General features: G+C 35.6%; 1 protein-coding gene across 9 annotated transcripts in view; it reads left to right on the plus strand.

Moving 5' to 3' along the window:
• WRN (WRN RecQ like helicase) overlaps window positions 1-15,493 on the plus strand; it is a 144,096-nt gene that overhangs the window by 86,749 nt on the left and 41,854 nt on the right. For all 9 annotated transcript variants that reach the window (XM_033230369.1, XM_033230424.1, XM_033230414.1 and 6 more), the window contains 4 exons: window positions 3,445-3,626; window positions 7,700-7,801; window positions 8,086-8,178; window positions 14,982-15,123. In XM_033230369.1, coding sequence (XP_033086260.1) covers window positions 3,445-3,626; window positions 7,700-7,801; window positions 8,086-8,178; window positions 14,982-15,123 — 519 coding nt within the window. The remainder of the gene's footprint in view (window positions 1-3,444; window positions 3,627-7,699; window positions 7,802-8,085; window positions 8,179-14,981; window positions 15,124-15,493) is intronic.

The following is a 15,493-nucleotide window of genomic DNA, read 5'->3' on the forward strand; positions in this document are numbered from 1 at the left end:
GAAAAATCAGTTAGAGTCCAAACATGTAAATAGAAGTTTATCAAGTATGCCAGACCTGTAGGTGATGAGGGGAAAGGAATTGGTTATAGAATTCCAGGAAGAAGGACTAACAGGTGCAAAGACACTTTGATATGAGAACACATACTGGGTTCAGGAAATTGTGACTGGTTTGTAATGGTTGGAGGGAAAGAGAATGTGGGGTAGGAATGGCACAAAGTATGGACAAAGAGGCAGGATGGAACAGTTAGAGACTTGAGAGAACAGTTGAATGGGTTGGTTGGCCAGGTTATAGATGGCTTTAAAACTTGCAAAGAAGCAGTCTGGGCTTAGTATCATATACCTGTTAGTTTTCCCTGACTACTTTAGCTTTAGAATTTTCAGTTTAAATACAATTTTATATAATAGGTAAAACAGATTAAGATAGAATAACTCTGGCTGAAGTTAATTTGAGGGAAAAGGAGGTCCAAGAGTCTCCAGACCTTGAAGACACTGCCTATTGGGGTCTTATAATCCTTGGAGTGCCGAAGAATCATTTGAAGATTATCATGATGTATTACTGTGTTTTTAAACAAGATGATGGGATTATAGAAACATTAGACTGGCAGCAATAAGTTGGATTGATTTGAAGAAGAGACACTGAAGAAGGGAAAGGGTATCAGTGCAGTTATTGTGAAATTCTATAGTTCCTGTCCTGATTGGAGTGGCTCAGTGGGTATCATGGAGGATTTATTTGGGAGGATTTAAGTTTAAGGCACATGAGTAGGTTTAAGTCAACAACTTGACACTGTCAACATGAAATCCGCACTCTGTCATTCTAAGTCCGGGTAAGAGCCTTCCCCTGAAGTTAAGAATTTAAAGTCAGCTCTCGCATTTTCTGTCCCACTGGTCATCCATTTCCTCTCTATCCATCTCTCTTTCTGATATCTAGTTGTTATCCACCCTCAGCTAATATTGTTGAAAAGCTTAAGTATGGTTCATATTCACTGTCTCTAAAGTTCTCTACACATAGTCATGCTGTAATGCATACCCGCCTGAAAGCATTGAGTCTCTCTTTCCCTTCTTTCCAAAGATAGGAATACCATTCACAGCTGTTTAGAATAGAAATTTTATCCAAATTCTTCAGTGTTTATATTTTTGTTCTGTTACTTCAGTGTCTTGAATATTGTCAAATAACATTTATTAACTGCTACTGCTACTACTGAATCTTAATCAGTCTTCAAGCCATTAACTGACCAATGGTTTCTTCTATCTTAATGTGTTAGTAATTATTCATTTAAAGTAAAACATCTCCCAGAACATGAAAGAGTACAATCTTTATTCATGTTACGTTGTGACAGGAGACTTCGTTGGATGCGCCTGATTTTCCTGCCAATACACAGCTTCATTAAAACATTAATGCTTTGAAATATGGCTTACGAAACTTCACAATGATCGTTTTCTGGAAGAGTATATGCGTGTATGTGTCATGGTATTCTCCCTTTCTGTGGTAGGATTCCACAAATTTTTATCCACATTACGAAAATTTGAAAATTGATATTTTTTTTTCTCCCTACGTGGATATCAGATACTCTGTTTTATCTGACAGCTGGCCCAATGTACTCCTACTTGGCCATTATAAAGAATTCAAAAGCTTCATATTTGCATTGAAAGTTCTCAAACACTTTGTAAAGATGGTGAAAATACGTTTCATCATCTATCTAGAAAGGTCAGGTGTTCCTGCAATTGATTACTTGCTACCGAGAATTGAATACCTACTGAGTGCATAATGTAGAGAATTCTAGATGTTTGCTTTGGTGTGTTTTTACAGTTGATATATACCTTAGTGTGGGTCTAAAAGTGGAGGTGACCTCCGTAGCTCTTAATGTCTTAGACTGAGTGATGCTTAGAATCTTAGATTTTCTAATTTTAGAAAAAAGTATACTTTTCTTTCTTATTTTTATAACCAGATCCAACCACATTTGCATGCAGATAGGCGTTTTTAGTCTTAACCATTCATTTTTACTTTTACTCCTCACTTTTATTAGTTTTGTATCTTTTTGTATTTAATTTCCCCTTTCAAGATGCCTTGAGTTCTTTCTTTTTAGGAATGATGTTGTGAATAAATTATTTGATAAAATATCTTTACACCTGAGAGTTTATAAGGATAGTTTGAAAATCATGTCTGTAAAATAGGTGGATCTCACCTAAAAATAATATTATGTAATTAAAATTAGAATTATTATTGTGTTGCTTATTGACCCTTAAATATAGCAAAATTGCCGAGTCTCATATAGCCAGAGCTTTTACTTAGTATGATATTCATTTCTATATTTACTTTTTTCTAACCTTTGTCATACTTTCTTTTACTTATTCAGCATTTCCTCCTTTCCTCCCTCCTTTCTTTTCTTCTTTCCTTCTTTTTTCTTCCTTTCGTATTCCTGGTTCATCTTAGCATGTAATCTTTCTTTATGAAATGGCATACAAATAGGTCTACTGTGCTTACAGTGAAAAGCTTCAAGGCCTCATGTCTTTCCCACTTCTATTTCCAACTCCCAACCTTTTTAGCTGATTCTTTTGGTACTTTACCACTATATCTTGCCATAGTTTACATACATGGCTCCTATTTAATTTTTGGTTTATTTGTCTGTTAGTTGTAGGCATTATCTATCGACTCCTCTCTCTGAAAGATGAAAGGTTAGCTCTCTTTCACATTCTTTACTGCCCTTTTTTCTTACCTTGTCTGTGTATTTCTAATCCCCTTTCCTCCTAATATGTTTATGTCATGATTTTGGCTAGATCAGTGTATACGATTTACATAATTATTACTCTGTAAATGCTTTTTATAATCTCTGATCCATGTAGTATATTATGGCTATTTTTTTCTTACCTATTTGTTTTTTATTGTTAATAACCTAAGAAAAAAATTTTCTATGTCTTCTCACTAATTCTTCCCTAAAATTTCCCACAAAGGTGTAAACTTACCTCAGTATATTCATAGATATGAGACATTCTATCAATTTTACCCTCTTAAAGATGCAGAGATAATGCATCATGTTTCATCCCACCATCTTTAATGAGAAACTTCCATCTTAGATTAATATTAGAGAATGTTAAGATGCTCTGCATCAGGTAAGGACACTTGCAACTTCATTATAATGCAAAAGTTTCCTTTAATACAATGAATATTTTGAGGCTCTTTTGTGTCTTGTGTTCATAGAAGTTCAGATAAACCACTTTATTTACTATGTTTTATAGAGAGTGAACAGAAACCTCATTTCTAGTCACCAGTCCTTAATCTGTAAATCAGGCAGGTAGATAATCTATAAATGATGGTCGAAATCACATTAAATTCCATTTTGTGCCAGGAACTTAAGTTAATGAACAAATTACTCTTACAGAAAGGTATAAATGTAAAGTTTTCATTCCGCTAAATATGTTTGTCAAACTGTTGTGATTTATTCTCAGTGTGTCATAGCTACCATAGCTTTTGGAATGGGCATTAATAAAGCTGACATCCGCCAAGTCATTCATTACGGTGCTCCTAAGGAAATGGAATCATATTATCAGGAGATTGGTAGAGCTGGTCGTGATGGACTTCAAAGTTCCTGTCACATCCTCTGGGCTCCTGCAGACATTAACTTAAATAGGTAAAAAAGCATTTATTGTTTTTACTCTTGCAGATTTCTTTCTTTCTTTCCATATAAACTTCGAAAGTGTTTGAGGCTATTTCCAGTATTCCAAGTAATTTGTGAGTGCATTTAAAGTAAAAAAAATAAAAAATAAAAAAATAAACCTCCCCAAATCCAGAGGACATGTAGGAAGAACATTTGTGGTAAGAGTTGCCACTTGGAGGAGATGAGCTAATTTCAGCATGCCTTAGTGTGAGGAATTAACTAAATCAGGACAATACTTGGGCCTGTAACAGAGATCCTATGGAATACTTTCCTACCATTGTGCATTAATGAACAAGTTCTTTTCCCCTTCTCAGATCCTGTCAAGTTGCCATGTCTTCAGCCATAGTTACTTCAGCTACCGCTGATTTTGTTACTGATTCTTTCTTCCCATGCTACAGTGGTGATTATTCCAGAGGACTTCTCTCAATCCCTATTTGACTCTTGTTACTATTTGTTTCCTTGGTTAGTTCTGTGAAACCATAACAGTTCTCCTTGACTGTGTGTGAATCATTGTGTTGCACTGTTCTGATAGACTGCCATAAATCAATATTAAGTGTTCAATATCTTAAGTACAGGAGAACCATGCTACTTAAGTACTCAACAAGTAGTTTGTTGGCACTTAAGTTCTATGACATTTTTATTGTAAAGGAAAACATTATCTTGTAAAGATTTCAGGGCAGCATTTACCAACTTTGTTCCTTCATCCATAGGAAAAAGAATCTCAGGAGAAAAACCTATACATGGTAACCAATGGGGCTGCCAAGCTGATGAAGTATTTTCAGAGTACACCTTTGTGTAGCTGAATACATTGAGATCTTGAATGGACATATTAGCTCATTTTAGTAAAATGATCAGAGAGTGCTTCCCACTACAGTTTTTGTTTTTATGCATTATTAAACAATGTGTTTTTGAGTGTCCACTGTGTTCCATGAGCTATGCTATGCGTGGGAGATAGAATAGTAAAGAAAAGCAAAGTACCTGCTTCCACAGAATTCAGTGGGAATGGTAGTTCTTTAGAGAATCACATAACTATGGATACATAGGCTTCATTTTACTGTTCTCCTTTTGTGTTTGAAAATGTCAACAATCAAAAGTTTTTAAAAAAGGAATCATGCAATATATTTAAAATTATAATTGTGTTAAGTGTTATGAAGGAAAATTGTATTGAGTAGTAAGAATATATAATGTTGTGTGGTATTTCCCAAGTTAAAAAGTTCAGATAAGGCTTCCTTGTGGAAGTGATGGTTCAGATCTGAAAGAAGAATAGGAATTAATTAGGTAAAAATGTTTGATGCAAATTTTAAGGTTTTCCTTCTGAGTAGTCGGTAGCTTTTCTTTAATATAGAAGATGACAAAACCATCCTTTTTTTGTACAGAACAATTCTTGTTTTCCTTTAGACAGTTGTATCTGTCAAGCTTCTTATGAACTAATTTAAATAATTGGGATAGAACACAGCTGTACATGTTACTATTAAAAATGGAATATATCAAACATAAGTTGATTCCTACCAGTTCTGATTTTATTTGTGTATTTTGTTAAAGATACTGAGGACATTAATATCCAGTTTTATATTGTGCATTTGAAGGTTCATCAATAAATACAATTCTTGTTTCTCTGGGTCTTAAAAGATATTTTAAATGGTTATCTCATTAAGATTTAACAGGAAGTAACAGTGGTTCAAATCAAATAGTGGTGCCAGAAACCCAGACTTGAATTTTGAGTACAGACAGGTTACCCTTTGCATCAATCCTGAGGAAACTAAAACTACAGGATTAATCAGGATAAGAAAGAATTGAGCAAGGATTCAGGAGGGCTCTGTATCATCCTGGTGACAACTCTTCTAGAAAAAGCTAGAAAGTAAGAATAAATGAAGTTGCTGGTTCTCACCTGGAAAGGTCAGTTACTCAGAAAATTTTTAGAGTCTATCTTATGCCATAATTCTATCACTGAGAGAAGAAACATGTCCAGTCATCATGTAATCTTCATGTAAATTTACATTTTTAATTGCAGAATTCATACCACAGGCAAAGTCCCAATGTCTGCATTTGTGGTTACCTTAAATAGTCAAACCCCAAAGTTATTGTAATCTTTTTTTAAGAGAGAATAATTTGCAAAATAATCTCGGTCCAATAGATCTTTCACTGGATCCAAATGATTTCTATGAATGGTTTAGAATTTTTCTTATTTTCAAATTGTTTTTATTCTGTGGAATACCGGACTTATTTTTGTAGTCCCAAAAGAAGAATACATATTTATTTATTTATTTGTTTTAAGAGTTATAGTTTTGTTTTCTCAAATTTGTCCTGACACTGATGAGATTAGTTAAATGTAGGTCATCTGAACCAAATACAGGGAAGGATCCAGTTCTGAGAGTGTGGGCGTTTGTTTTCTTGTTTTTTTTCTATAGGAGGGAAATGAGGTGAACAAAACAAATAAAATAAAGCAAAAAAGAACTGATCTTTATTCCTTGAGGTAGAAAGAATGAGATTACAGTGGGCCCCCTTATCTGTATTTTCACTTTCTATAGTTTTAGTTACACCCACATCCAAAATGTTACATAGAAAATTCCAGAAATAATTAAATCAGTTTAATTATTTCTTTTAAAGTTTTAAATCAGTGGTGGTTTTGAGTAGTGTAATGAAATTTTGTGCCATCCCACTCAATCAGCCTCAACTCCCTTAGAATCATCCCTTCGTCCGGTGCATTCACATTGTATTTACTCCCTGTTAGTCACTTGTTGCAGTATTGCAGTGTTTGTGTTCAAGTAACGCTTATTTTACTTAAGAATGGCCCCAAAGCACAAGAGTACTGGGCCTAATTTATGAATTAAACTTTTTCATAGGTATATACATATAGGAAAAAACATAATACGTACAGGATTTGGTACTATTCTGTGGCTTCAGGCATCCACTGGAGGTCTTGGAATGTATCCCTGGTGAATAAGGAGGAACTGTGTATGGTTAACCTAGGAGTTAGAGTCAACAGTTGGAAGAGACTTTGGGGATAATTACATGGAAGGGCATGCTGGCTGGTGGTTTCAGATGACAAGAATGTTTTTGAATAATGGATCATTTGTGTCTTCAGACTTTCCAGAACTCCTTGAGAATTATACAGAGGTATTTAATCAGTCAGAAGGTTGAATAGTCAAATTATTAGTGAGTGAAGTTTATTTTGATGGGGATTTTACTTATGCTGTCCCTTAGATATTACAAGTAAATCATTGCTTTCTTTTGAAATATCTGAAACCTAGTTAACATGGACTTTTATTTTTTCTTGCAAAGATATGCAAAGCTGTTTGGGAGATTGTCGTCATCTGATATTTGATATTCGTGGGCTCTCTTCACAGGAGACTAGAAATTAACAGAGTCACGATGAATTATGGCAGCATTGACTTTAAAAAACACAGACACCTCTTTAATGTTATTTAACAATTTTGAATAAATTTGATATCGCAAACAAATCAGTTATAATTGATTGAGAAAGGAATTTAATTCTGATACTTTACTGGTGTCCCGTAATAACCCATAATACTAAGAGACAGTTTTGGAGGGCAAGAAGTCCTGAAGAGCTGATAGAGATAAAGGTCAAATTTGAGCTTCTTTCAGTATTCCTTACATCAATGCTTTTAGTTTCTCATACAAAATAAATTAAAATAAAGAATTAACCTTTTTACTGGGAAAAGGTAAAAATTAATAAATTGTAGAAGCCTTGTTTGAAGCCAAAAAGTGTGTGACATGTAAATTGAAGTGAAAATCCTTAGAGTTTATGATACTTTTTCAAAGCAGCTAAAGAATTGATACTTGGACAAAGGAAGAATTTTTTCAAAAACAATTTTTATAAAATCGGAAAAATGTTTACCTCTTGTTGGGGGCATTGATTGGAAAGGAATATAACAGAACTTTCTGAGATGCTAGAAATGTGTTTTATCTTGATGGGGTGTGAGTTTTGTAGGTAATGAAAAATAAATAGTAATAAATAAGTAAATAAAAAGTAAGAAAGTTGCCAATACAGTTTTACATATTCCTGTGATGTTTTTAATCAACAGGCACCTCCTTACTGAGATACGTAATGAGAAGTTTCGATTATACAAATTAAAGATGATGGCAAAGATGGAAAAATATCTTCATTCTAGCAGATGTAGGAGACAGTATGTATTATTTATTTTATGCCAATAACATGGATTTATGGATGATGCTTTTTTAAGAAAACAATTTGGCTAAATAATTATCCATATTTTGAAAAAATATTTTGTTGCTGTTATATGTGTGGTGAATTTTTAAGGCTAACTTCTTTGTGTCTGAATAAACTGAAGTCAAATAATGAGGTCCCAAGTGAATCAATTAATGATGATTTTACCTCATTATTTTCAGGAATGAACTTAACATATATGTTTCTGTTCTTTTTTTTAATTTAAAATTTTGTCTTGGGTAGAATCATCTTGTCTCATTTTGAGGACAAACAAGTACAAAAAGCCTCCTTGGGAATTACGGGAACTGAAAAATGCTGTGATAATTGCAGGTCCAGGTAAAGATTTCTTATTATAGATGGACATTCTAAAAGTCTTTGTTTCTCTTCCTTTTCATGTTTAATTGAATTTTTGTTGAATGATAAGTATTTCAGTTTTTTAAACAAAACAATGAATGTATTTAGCTACAAGAGAAAGCAAACAATATTAAAGTACTTTGCTTCAAAAATAGATAAAGCAATAAAATGGTAGCCCTACATCAAAACATATCAATAGTTACATTAAATGTAAATGATCCAAAATATTATTTAAAGGTGTACATTGTAAGAACTGATTTAAAAACATGACCCTGTTCTATGTGTTGTCCACAAGAAATCCACTATAATTATATAGATAAGTTTAAAAAAGAATGAAACATTATATTCCATGAAAACATAAATCAAAAGGAAGCTGGAGTTGTTACTTTAATATCAGACAATGGAGACTTTGGAGCAAAGAATATTATCAGGGTAAAGAATGATGTAAAAGAATCATTTCACCAATGTATCAGTCAGGGTTCACCAGAGAAACAGGACCATCGATATCATATATATACATATATATATACACACACACATATATATATATATGCTATATATGTGGGGGAGAGGAAGAACAAATGTGGGGAGAGAGGGATAAGGGGACTGATTTTGAAGAATTAGCCCATGAAATTGTGGGGTTTGGCAAGTCTGAAATTTGTAGAGCAGGTCAATAGGCTGGAAACTCAGGCAAGAGGTGATGTTGCAGTCTTGAGGCAGAATTTATTCTCTGGCAAACCTAGTTTTTGCCCTTTATTCCTGCCACTGAGTGGATGAGGCCCACCCACATTATTGACAGTAATCTATACTTTAAGTCAACTGATTGTGAATGTTAATCATGTCTACAAAATATTTTACAGCAACATCTAGATTAGTGTTTGACCAAACAACTGAGCATCATAGGCTAGCCAAGTTCATGCATAATATTAATCATCACGACCAGGGGGATATCATCCTAAATATATATATATACACACACACACGCTTATATATGTAGAGATATATATATATATATATATATCTACTTAACAAAAAGACTGACAGAACCAAAAGGAGGAATAGAGAAACCTACAGTTAAATTTGGTGACTTCCAACATCTCTCAATAATCAATAAAACTAACAGACCAAAAAATCAGTAAGAAGATAGAAGCTATGAACAGGACTATCAACATGCTGGATCTCATTGGCTTTTATAGAACATTCTACCCAACAGCAGTAGAGTATACATTCTTTTCAAGTGCAGATGCAATATTCATGAACAGGGATCATATTCAGAGTCATAAACCTTAACAAATTTAAGAATCTTGTATTTGTATATTTTTTCACTAGAATGAAATTAAACTAGAAAGCAATAACAGAAAAATAACAGAAAAGTCTCTGAACCTTAGAAATTAAATACCATAATTCTAAATAAATGGATGAGTCAAAGAAGAAGTCTCAAGGCAAATCAGAAAATGTTTTGAACTGAATGAAATGAAAATACAAAATGTGTGAGATGCAGCTAATGCAATACTGAGAAGGAAATTTATAGTGTTAAATACCTATATTATAAAAGAAGAAAGGTCTTAAATCAATACCTAAGCTTCCATCTTAAGCAATAAGCAAATAAGAGCAAAATAAATTAAAAGGAAGCAAACAGAAGGAAATAATAAAGAGCATAAGTTAATGAATAGAAAAGCTATGGTCATACCACTGTTCTCCAGCCTGGGTGACTGAGACCCTATGTCAAAAAAAAAAAAAAAAAAAAAACCAAGCAGCATGCAACATTCATTGTCAGTGAATAGAAAATGGAAAACAATAGAGAAAAATCAAAGAACTCAAAAGCTCATTCTGTGTGAAGATCAACAAAAATGATACGAACTTCTAACAAGACTGACAGAAAGAGAAGAGACACAGAAGACCAAGACCAGGAATGAAAGGGGGAATTTCACTACAGACCCCCCCAGGTATTACCAGGGATGATAAGGGAACACTGAAAAACTCAGAACATAACTTTAATAATCTAGATGAAATGGATCAATTTCTTGATAATCTCAAGCTAATTAAACTTACAGTGAATTAGATAACCTACATAGTGTTACAACCATTAGAGGGATTAAATTCTATGTTAAAAATCTCTGAAAATAAAATTCCCTAGCCCAAAGAGTTTCAATGACAAATTCTACCAAACATTCAGAAGACAAAATAATACCAATTCTATAGCACGATTCCATTTATATAATACTCTTTGAGACATAAAACTATACTAGAGGGATGAAGAAAAGATCAGTGGTTATCAGAGAGTAGGGGGAGGGAGAAGGTATGATTCCAAAGGATAGTACAAGGCAGTATTTTGGAGTGATAGATTTGTCATGCCCTGATTGTGATGGGAGTTAGATGAATCTATGGATGTCTTAAAATTTGTAGAACTTTACACATGCATACAACCAATTTGCCTATGTTAATTGAAAAAATAAAATAAAAACAAATTATTTACCTATTTGGGTTAGCTGCATACCTAAGTTCAATAGCTGCATTACTATAAGACAAAAGAAGCATTATTAGGGATGGAGTTGTTCTCTGTGTAATGGCAAATAGTTCCTTCACTAAGAAGACAGAATTGTTCTATGCATCTTTGAAAAACACACACACACACACACACATACACACAACCAACGAACAGTAACTTGCCTGGTGCAGTGACTCACACTTGTAATATTGGTACTTTGGGAGGCTGAGGTGGGAGGATCACTTGAGACCAGGATTTTTGAGACCAGTCTGAGCAAAAAAGCGAGACTGTGTCTCTACAAAAATAAAAAATAAAATAAAATAAAATTAGCTAGGCATAGTGTCATGTCATGTGCCTCTAGTTCCAGCTACTCTGGAGGCTGAGGTGGAAAGATCGCTTGAGCCTGGAAAGTCAAGACTGCAGTTGCAGTGAGCTGTGATGGCACCACTATGCTCCAAGCTGGGGATCAGAGTAAGACTCTGTCTCACATAAAAAAATAAATGAATAATAATAAAAAAAAACATGTCTGGGTGTGGCGGCTCACACCTGTAGTCCCAGCACTTTGGAAGGCTGAGGCAGGAGGATTGCTTGAACCCAAGACTTTGAGAACAGCCTGGGCAACATAGCAGGACCCCATCTCTTTTAAAAAAAAAAAACAACTTAAAAATCCAGCAAATACATAAAGCACAAAACTGACAGAAGAGGTGGAGAAATCAAAAAATCCACCATCAAAGTGGAAGAATTTGATATAATTTTTAGTTATTGTTAGGGTAAACAATCCAAAGATTAGTACACTATAGAAAATTTGGCCAACATAGTAACAAGTTTGATTTATCGGATACATAGTATATAGAGCCCTAGACCATATATAGCAACTATAGCAGCTATAGCAACTATAGCAGTATGTCTCAAGTGTTTTTACTTCATGAAGCACATAGCAAATGATATGTGTATGTAGCACACTGAGCTAATTGTCAGAGTTCAGTTTCTGTCCAGAACCCTAAGCTCTGGAGTGATTGACCTTTCAGCACACTTACAACTCACTTGTTTGTAAGCACACCGATTGAGAAGCCTGAAAGACTTCCCTCCTTAAACATGCATGAAATTCTTCTAAAAACTTATGTATTGGGCTGGGCACAGTGGCTCACGCCTGTAATCCCAGCACTTTGGGAGGCCGAGGCGGGTGGATCACGAGGTCAGGAGATCGAGACCATCCTGGCTAACACGGTGAAACCCCGTCTCTACTAAAAATGCAAAAAATTAGCCAGGCGTGGTGGCGGGTACGTGTAGTCCCAGCTACTCTGGAGGCTGAGGCAGGAGAATCGCTTGAACCCAGGAGGTGGAGGTTGCAGTGAGTGATTGGGCCACTGCACTCCAGCCTGGAAACAGCGCGACACTCTGTCTCAAAAAAAAGGAAAACAAAAAAAACTGGTAAGAGGGACCAGTGAGATGTGGCTCACATCTCAGTTGCTGCCTCTTCTGCCACTCCTGGTGCTGTTCAGGGGCTCACTCATTCGGGGCAGACCTGGTACCTCTTTTGTGAAGCAGCAGCTGAGGAGACTGCCACACTCACCAGGGTCCACAAAAAGCCCAAGGAAAGAGTCAAGACTGAGAACAAGGATAATGTTCATTTGAAGGTGGTGGAGCAGGATGGCACTGTGGTGCAGTTTGAGATGAAGAGCCAGGCACCACTTAGAAAACCAATGAAAGCCTATTGTGAGGGACAGGGTTTGTCAATGAGGCAGATCAGGTTTCAATTTGACAGGCAGCCAATCAACGAACCAGATACATCTGCACATTTGGAAGTGAGGCTTAAGATAAAACTGATGTGTTCCAGCAGCAGACATGGAGATGTCTACTAAAAGAGGGACGGGCTACTTTACTGCAGAACTCTGCTCTTCCAGACCAAGAATACAGTCTCAATTAGAAAGCTGTAATTTGGCCGGGGTTCAAGCGATTACAGGGACACCTGTCATTCCAGCTCTTTGGGAGACTTAGGAGAGAGGATCAGTTGAGGCCAGGAGTTCAAGACCAGTCTGGGCAATATAATGAGACCCCATCTCTACAAAATTTTAACAACAACAACAACAAAAAATCTGGTAAGAGGCAGCATGAACAGTACTTTGTGGGAGTTTGATAGCTTGAAATACCCATAATAGAAAAGAAAATTTATCAGCTAAGCATCTCACTAAAGAGATTAGAAAAGGAGAATAAACCTAAGCATAGTTTTTTTCCCAAACATTATTGTTTCTGGATATTGAATGCATTCTTATTGCTATTTCAAAGATACTTACTCTAAGGAAAGCAATTGAATTAGGTAGTTGAACTCTATAGTAGATTTTCTTTAATGAGTCCTTTTGTTCTCAACCTACTTAAATAATTCTCATTTGAATTTATGATAATTTAAGATCTACCCAAAGGGTGACTTAGGAATTTAACTTCTAAATCTATTAAATGAAAGGTTTATAATATTTGTGTCATATTTTACAGTCATTAGCGTTTAACAATTTATAGCATAGGATTTGGGTGTTTTTTTTTTCATTTTAAACAAGAAGTTTATTTAAACAAGACACTTGACTAAGGGAAAACTATCTTGGAATTATTATTACTAGAGTAATTTATTTCTACTTAAAGACAGATTGCCCTACACGTAACAGCTACATAAAAATGGTTGTAAAATTGTCCTTGGTTTTACAATGATTAACGAAAAACATTAAAATTCTCCAATTGAACAAGATATGCAAAGATTTTTATATTGTTTTTTGCTAAAACCGTGACAGCAAAATAACATCCTGGAGTATAAAGGTAAGAGCTGAATGAGCAGGCCACTAGGGGACAAAGGGAGTCTTTTCACAGAACCAATACTTCTTTTCCCCACCCCATCTCCATTCGAAGTCAATCTAAACATACTATTATCTATTTAGTTTAAAAAGAAAAAAAGCAAAGCAATGTATGCTTGTGGACATACACCAGATACTTTATGTGCAATAAAAGAAGGAGGAAGGGGGAAATGAAAGAATAGAGAAAACTCTATGTAGTCAGAATGTGGTGGAACCAAATTGCAACTTTCTTTTTTTTCCTTTTTTTTTTGAGAGGGAGTTTTGCTCTTGTCACCCAGGCTGGAGTGTAGTAGTGTGATCTTGGCTCACTGCAACCTCCACCTGTCAGGTTTAAGCCATTCTCCTGCCTCAGCCTCCCAAGTAGCTGGGATTACAGGTGCATGCTACCATGCCAGGCTAATTTTTGTATTTTTAGTAGAGATGGGGTTTCACCATGTTGACCAGGCTGGTCTCAAGCGCTTGACCCCAAGTGATCCACCCACCTCAGCTTCCCAAAATGCTGGGATTACAGGCATGAGCCACCACGCCCGGCCAAATTACAGCTTTCTAATTGAGACTGTATTCTTGGTCTGGAAGAGCAGAGTTCTGCAGTAAAGTAGCCCGTCCCTCTTTTAGTAGACATCTCCATGTCTGCTGCTGGAACACATCAGTTTTATCTTAAGCCTCACTTCCAAATGTGCAGATGTATCTGGTTCGTTGATTGGCTGCCTGTCAAATTGAAACCTGATCTGCCTCATTGACAAACCCTGTCCCTCACAATAGGCTTTCATTGGTTTTCTAAGTGGTGCCTGGCTCTTCATCTCAAACTGCACCACAGTGCCATCCTGCTCCACCACCTTCAAATGAACATTATCCTTGTTCTCAGTCTTGACTCTTTCCTTGGGCTTTTTGTGGACCCTGGTGAGTGTGGCAGTCTCCTCAGCTGCTGCTTCACAAAAGAGGTACCAGGTCTGCCCCGAATGAGTGAGCCCCTGAACAGCACCAGGAGTGGCAGAAGAGGCAGCAACTGAGATGTGTTTTTTCTAAGCTGAAAGCCTTTTTGTTTGTTTGTTTGCAACAAATCTTTTTTTGCAACACACCTTTAACACTAAAGGCCAATATTTATATAATTAGTCAAGTAAGTGGAGCTGTGCTAGCTATAAATACAGCAACTCTGCTTGCTTGTACTGTTATTAACATTATTCCTTTCTGTGGTCTGAGGTACCTCCCATGAAACTTGCTTCTAGGGCACTAGGATTGAGAACCATCAACATAACATACCTGTTACGCTACAATAGTTTATTGTTCATATTTTTGATATTTACATACTCGGGTATAATGAACTTTATTCATAGCTTCTGAAGCAGTTGGCGCATTTGAGATATTTTTTACTTGGCTAATTGTTATGCTAAATCTTTTGATTTCTAAAGATACATGCTTTGGCTAAGCTTTCTTCATATGTTATTATTTTTATTTAGATTGGGTCATTGCTATTCCATGGATGACTCAGAGGATACATCCTGGGACTTTGGTCCACAAGCATTTCAGCTTTTGTCTGCTGTGGATATCTTAGGGGGAAAATTTGGAATTGGGCTTCCAATTTTATTTCTCCGAGGATCTGTAAGTATACCTGTGAATTCCCTTCATAGGTCTTCTTTTGCTTCTATTACACTTTTCTTCAGAGGTTTGCAGTATTATGATTGTGGCTTTGACTTCAGATGGGTTACTAGGAACTCAGAATCTTACTAAGTTCCCGTTAAACACTACATTCGTTACTTTGGATAAAACCCGTGTATATGGCATCTTCTGCTGTTTTCATGTTCCAAGCCTATGTTCAGCTCTGCAGCTCAGTCTAGAAGCATTGTGTTAGTTTATCACATTGCATTTGTGTGAATCCCTAGACTAGTTTTGCTTAGGATAATTAGGAAAAGTTAACTTTCATTGTGTCAAGGGACAGGTAAAACAAAATTGTCCTTTTGTCCAGAAAACT

Source organism: Trachypithecus francoisi, unplaced genomic scaffold (genome assembly GCF_009764315.1).
Source record: "Trachypithecus francoisi isolate TF-2019V2 unplaced genomic scaffold, Tfra_2.0 Contig01440, whole genome shotgun sequence".
NCBI lineage: Eukaryota > Metazoa > Chordata > Mammalia > Primates > Cercopithecidae > Trachypithecus > Trachypithecus francoisi.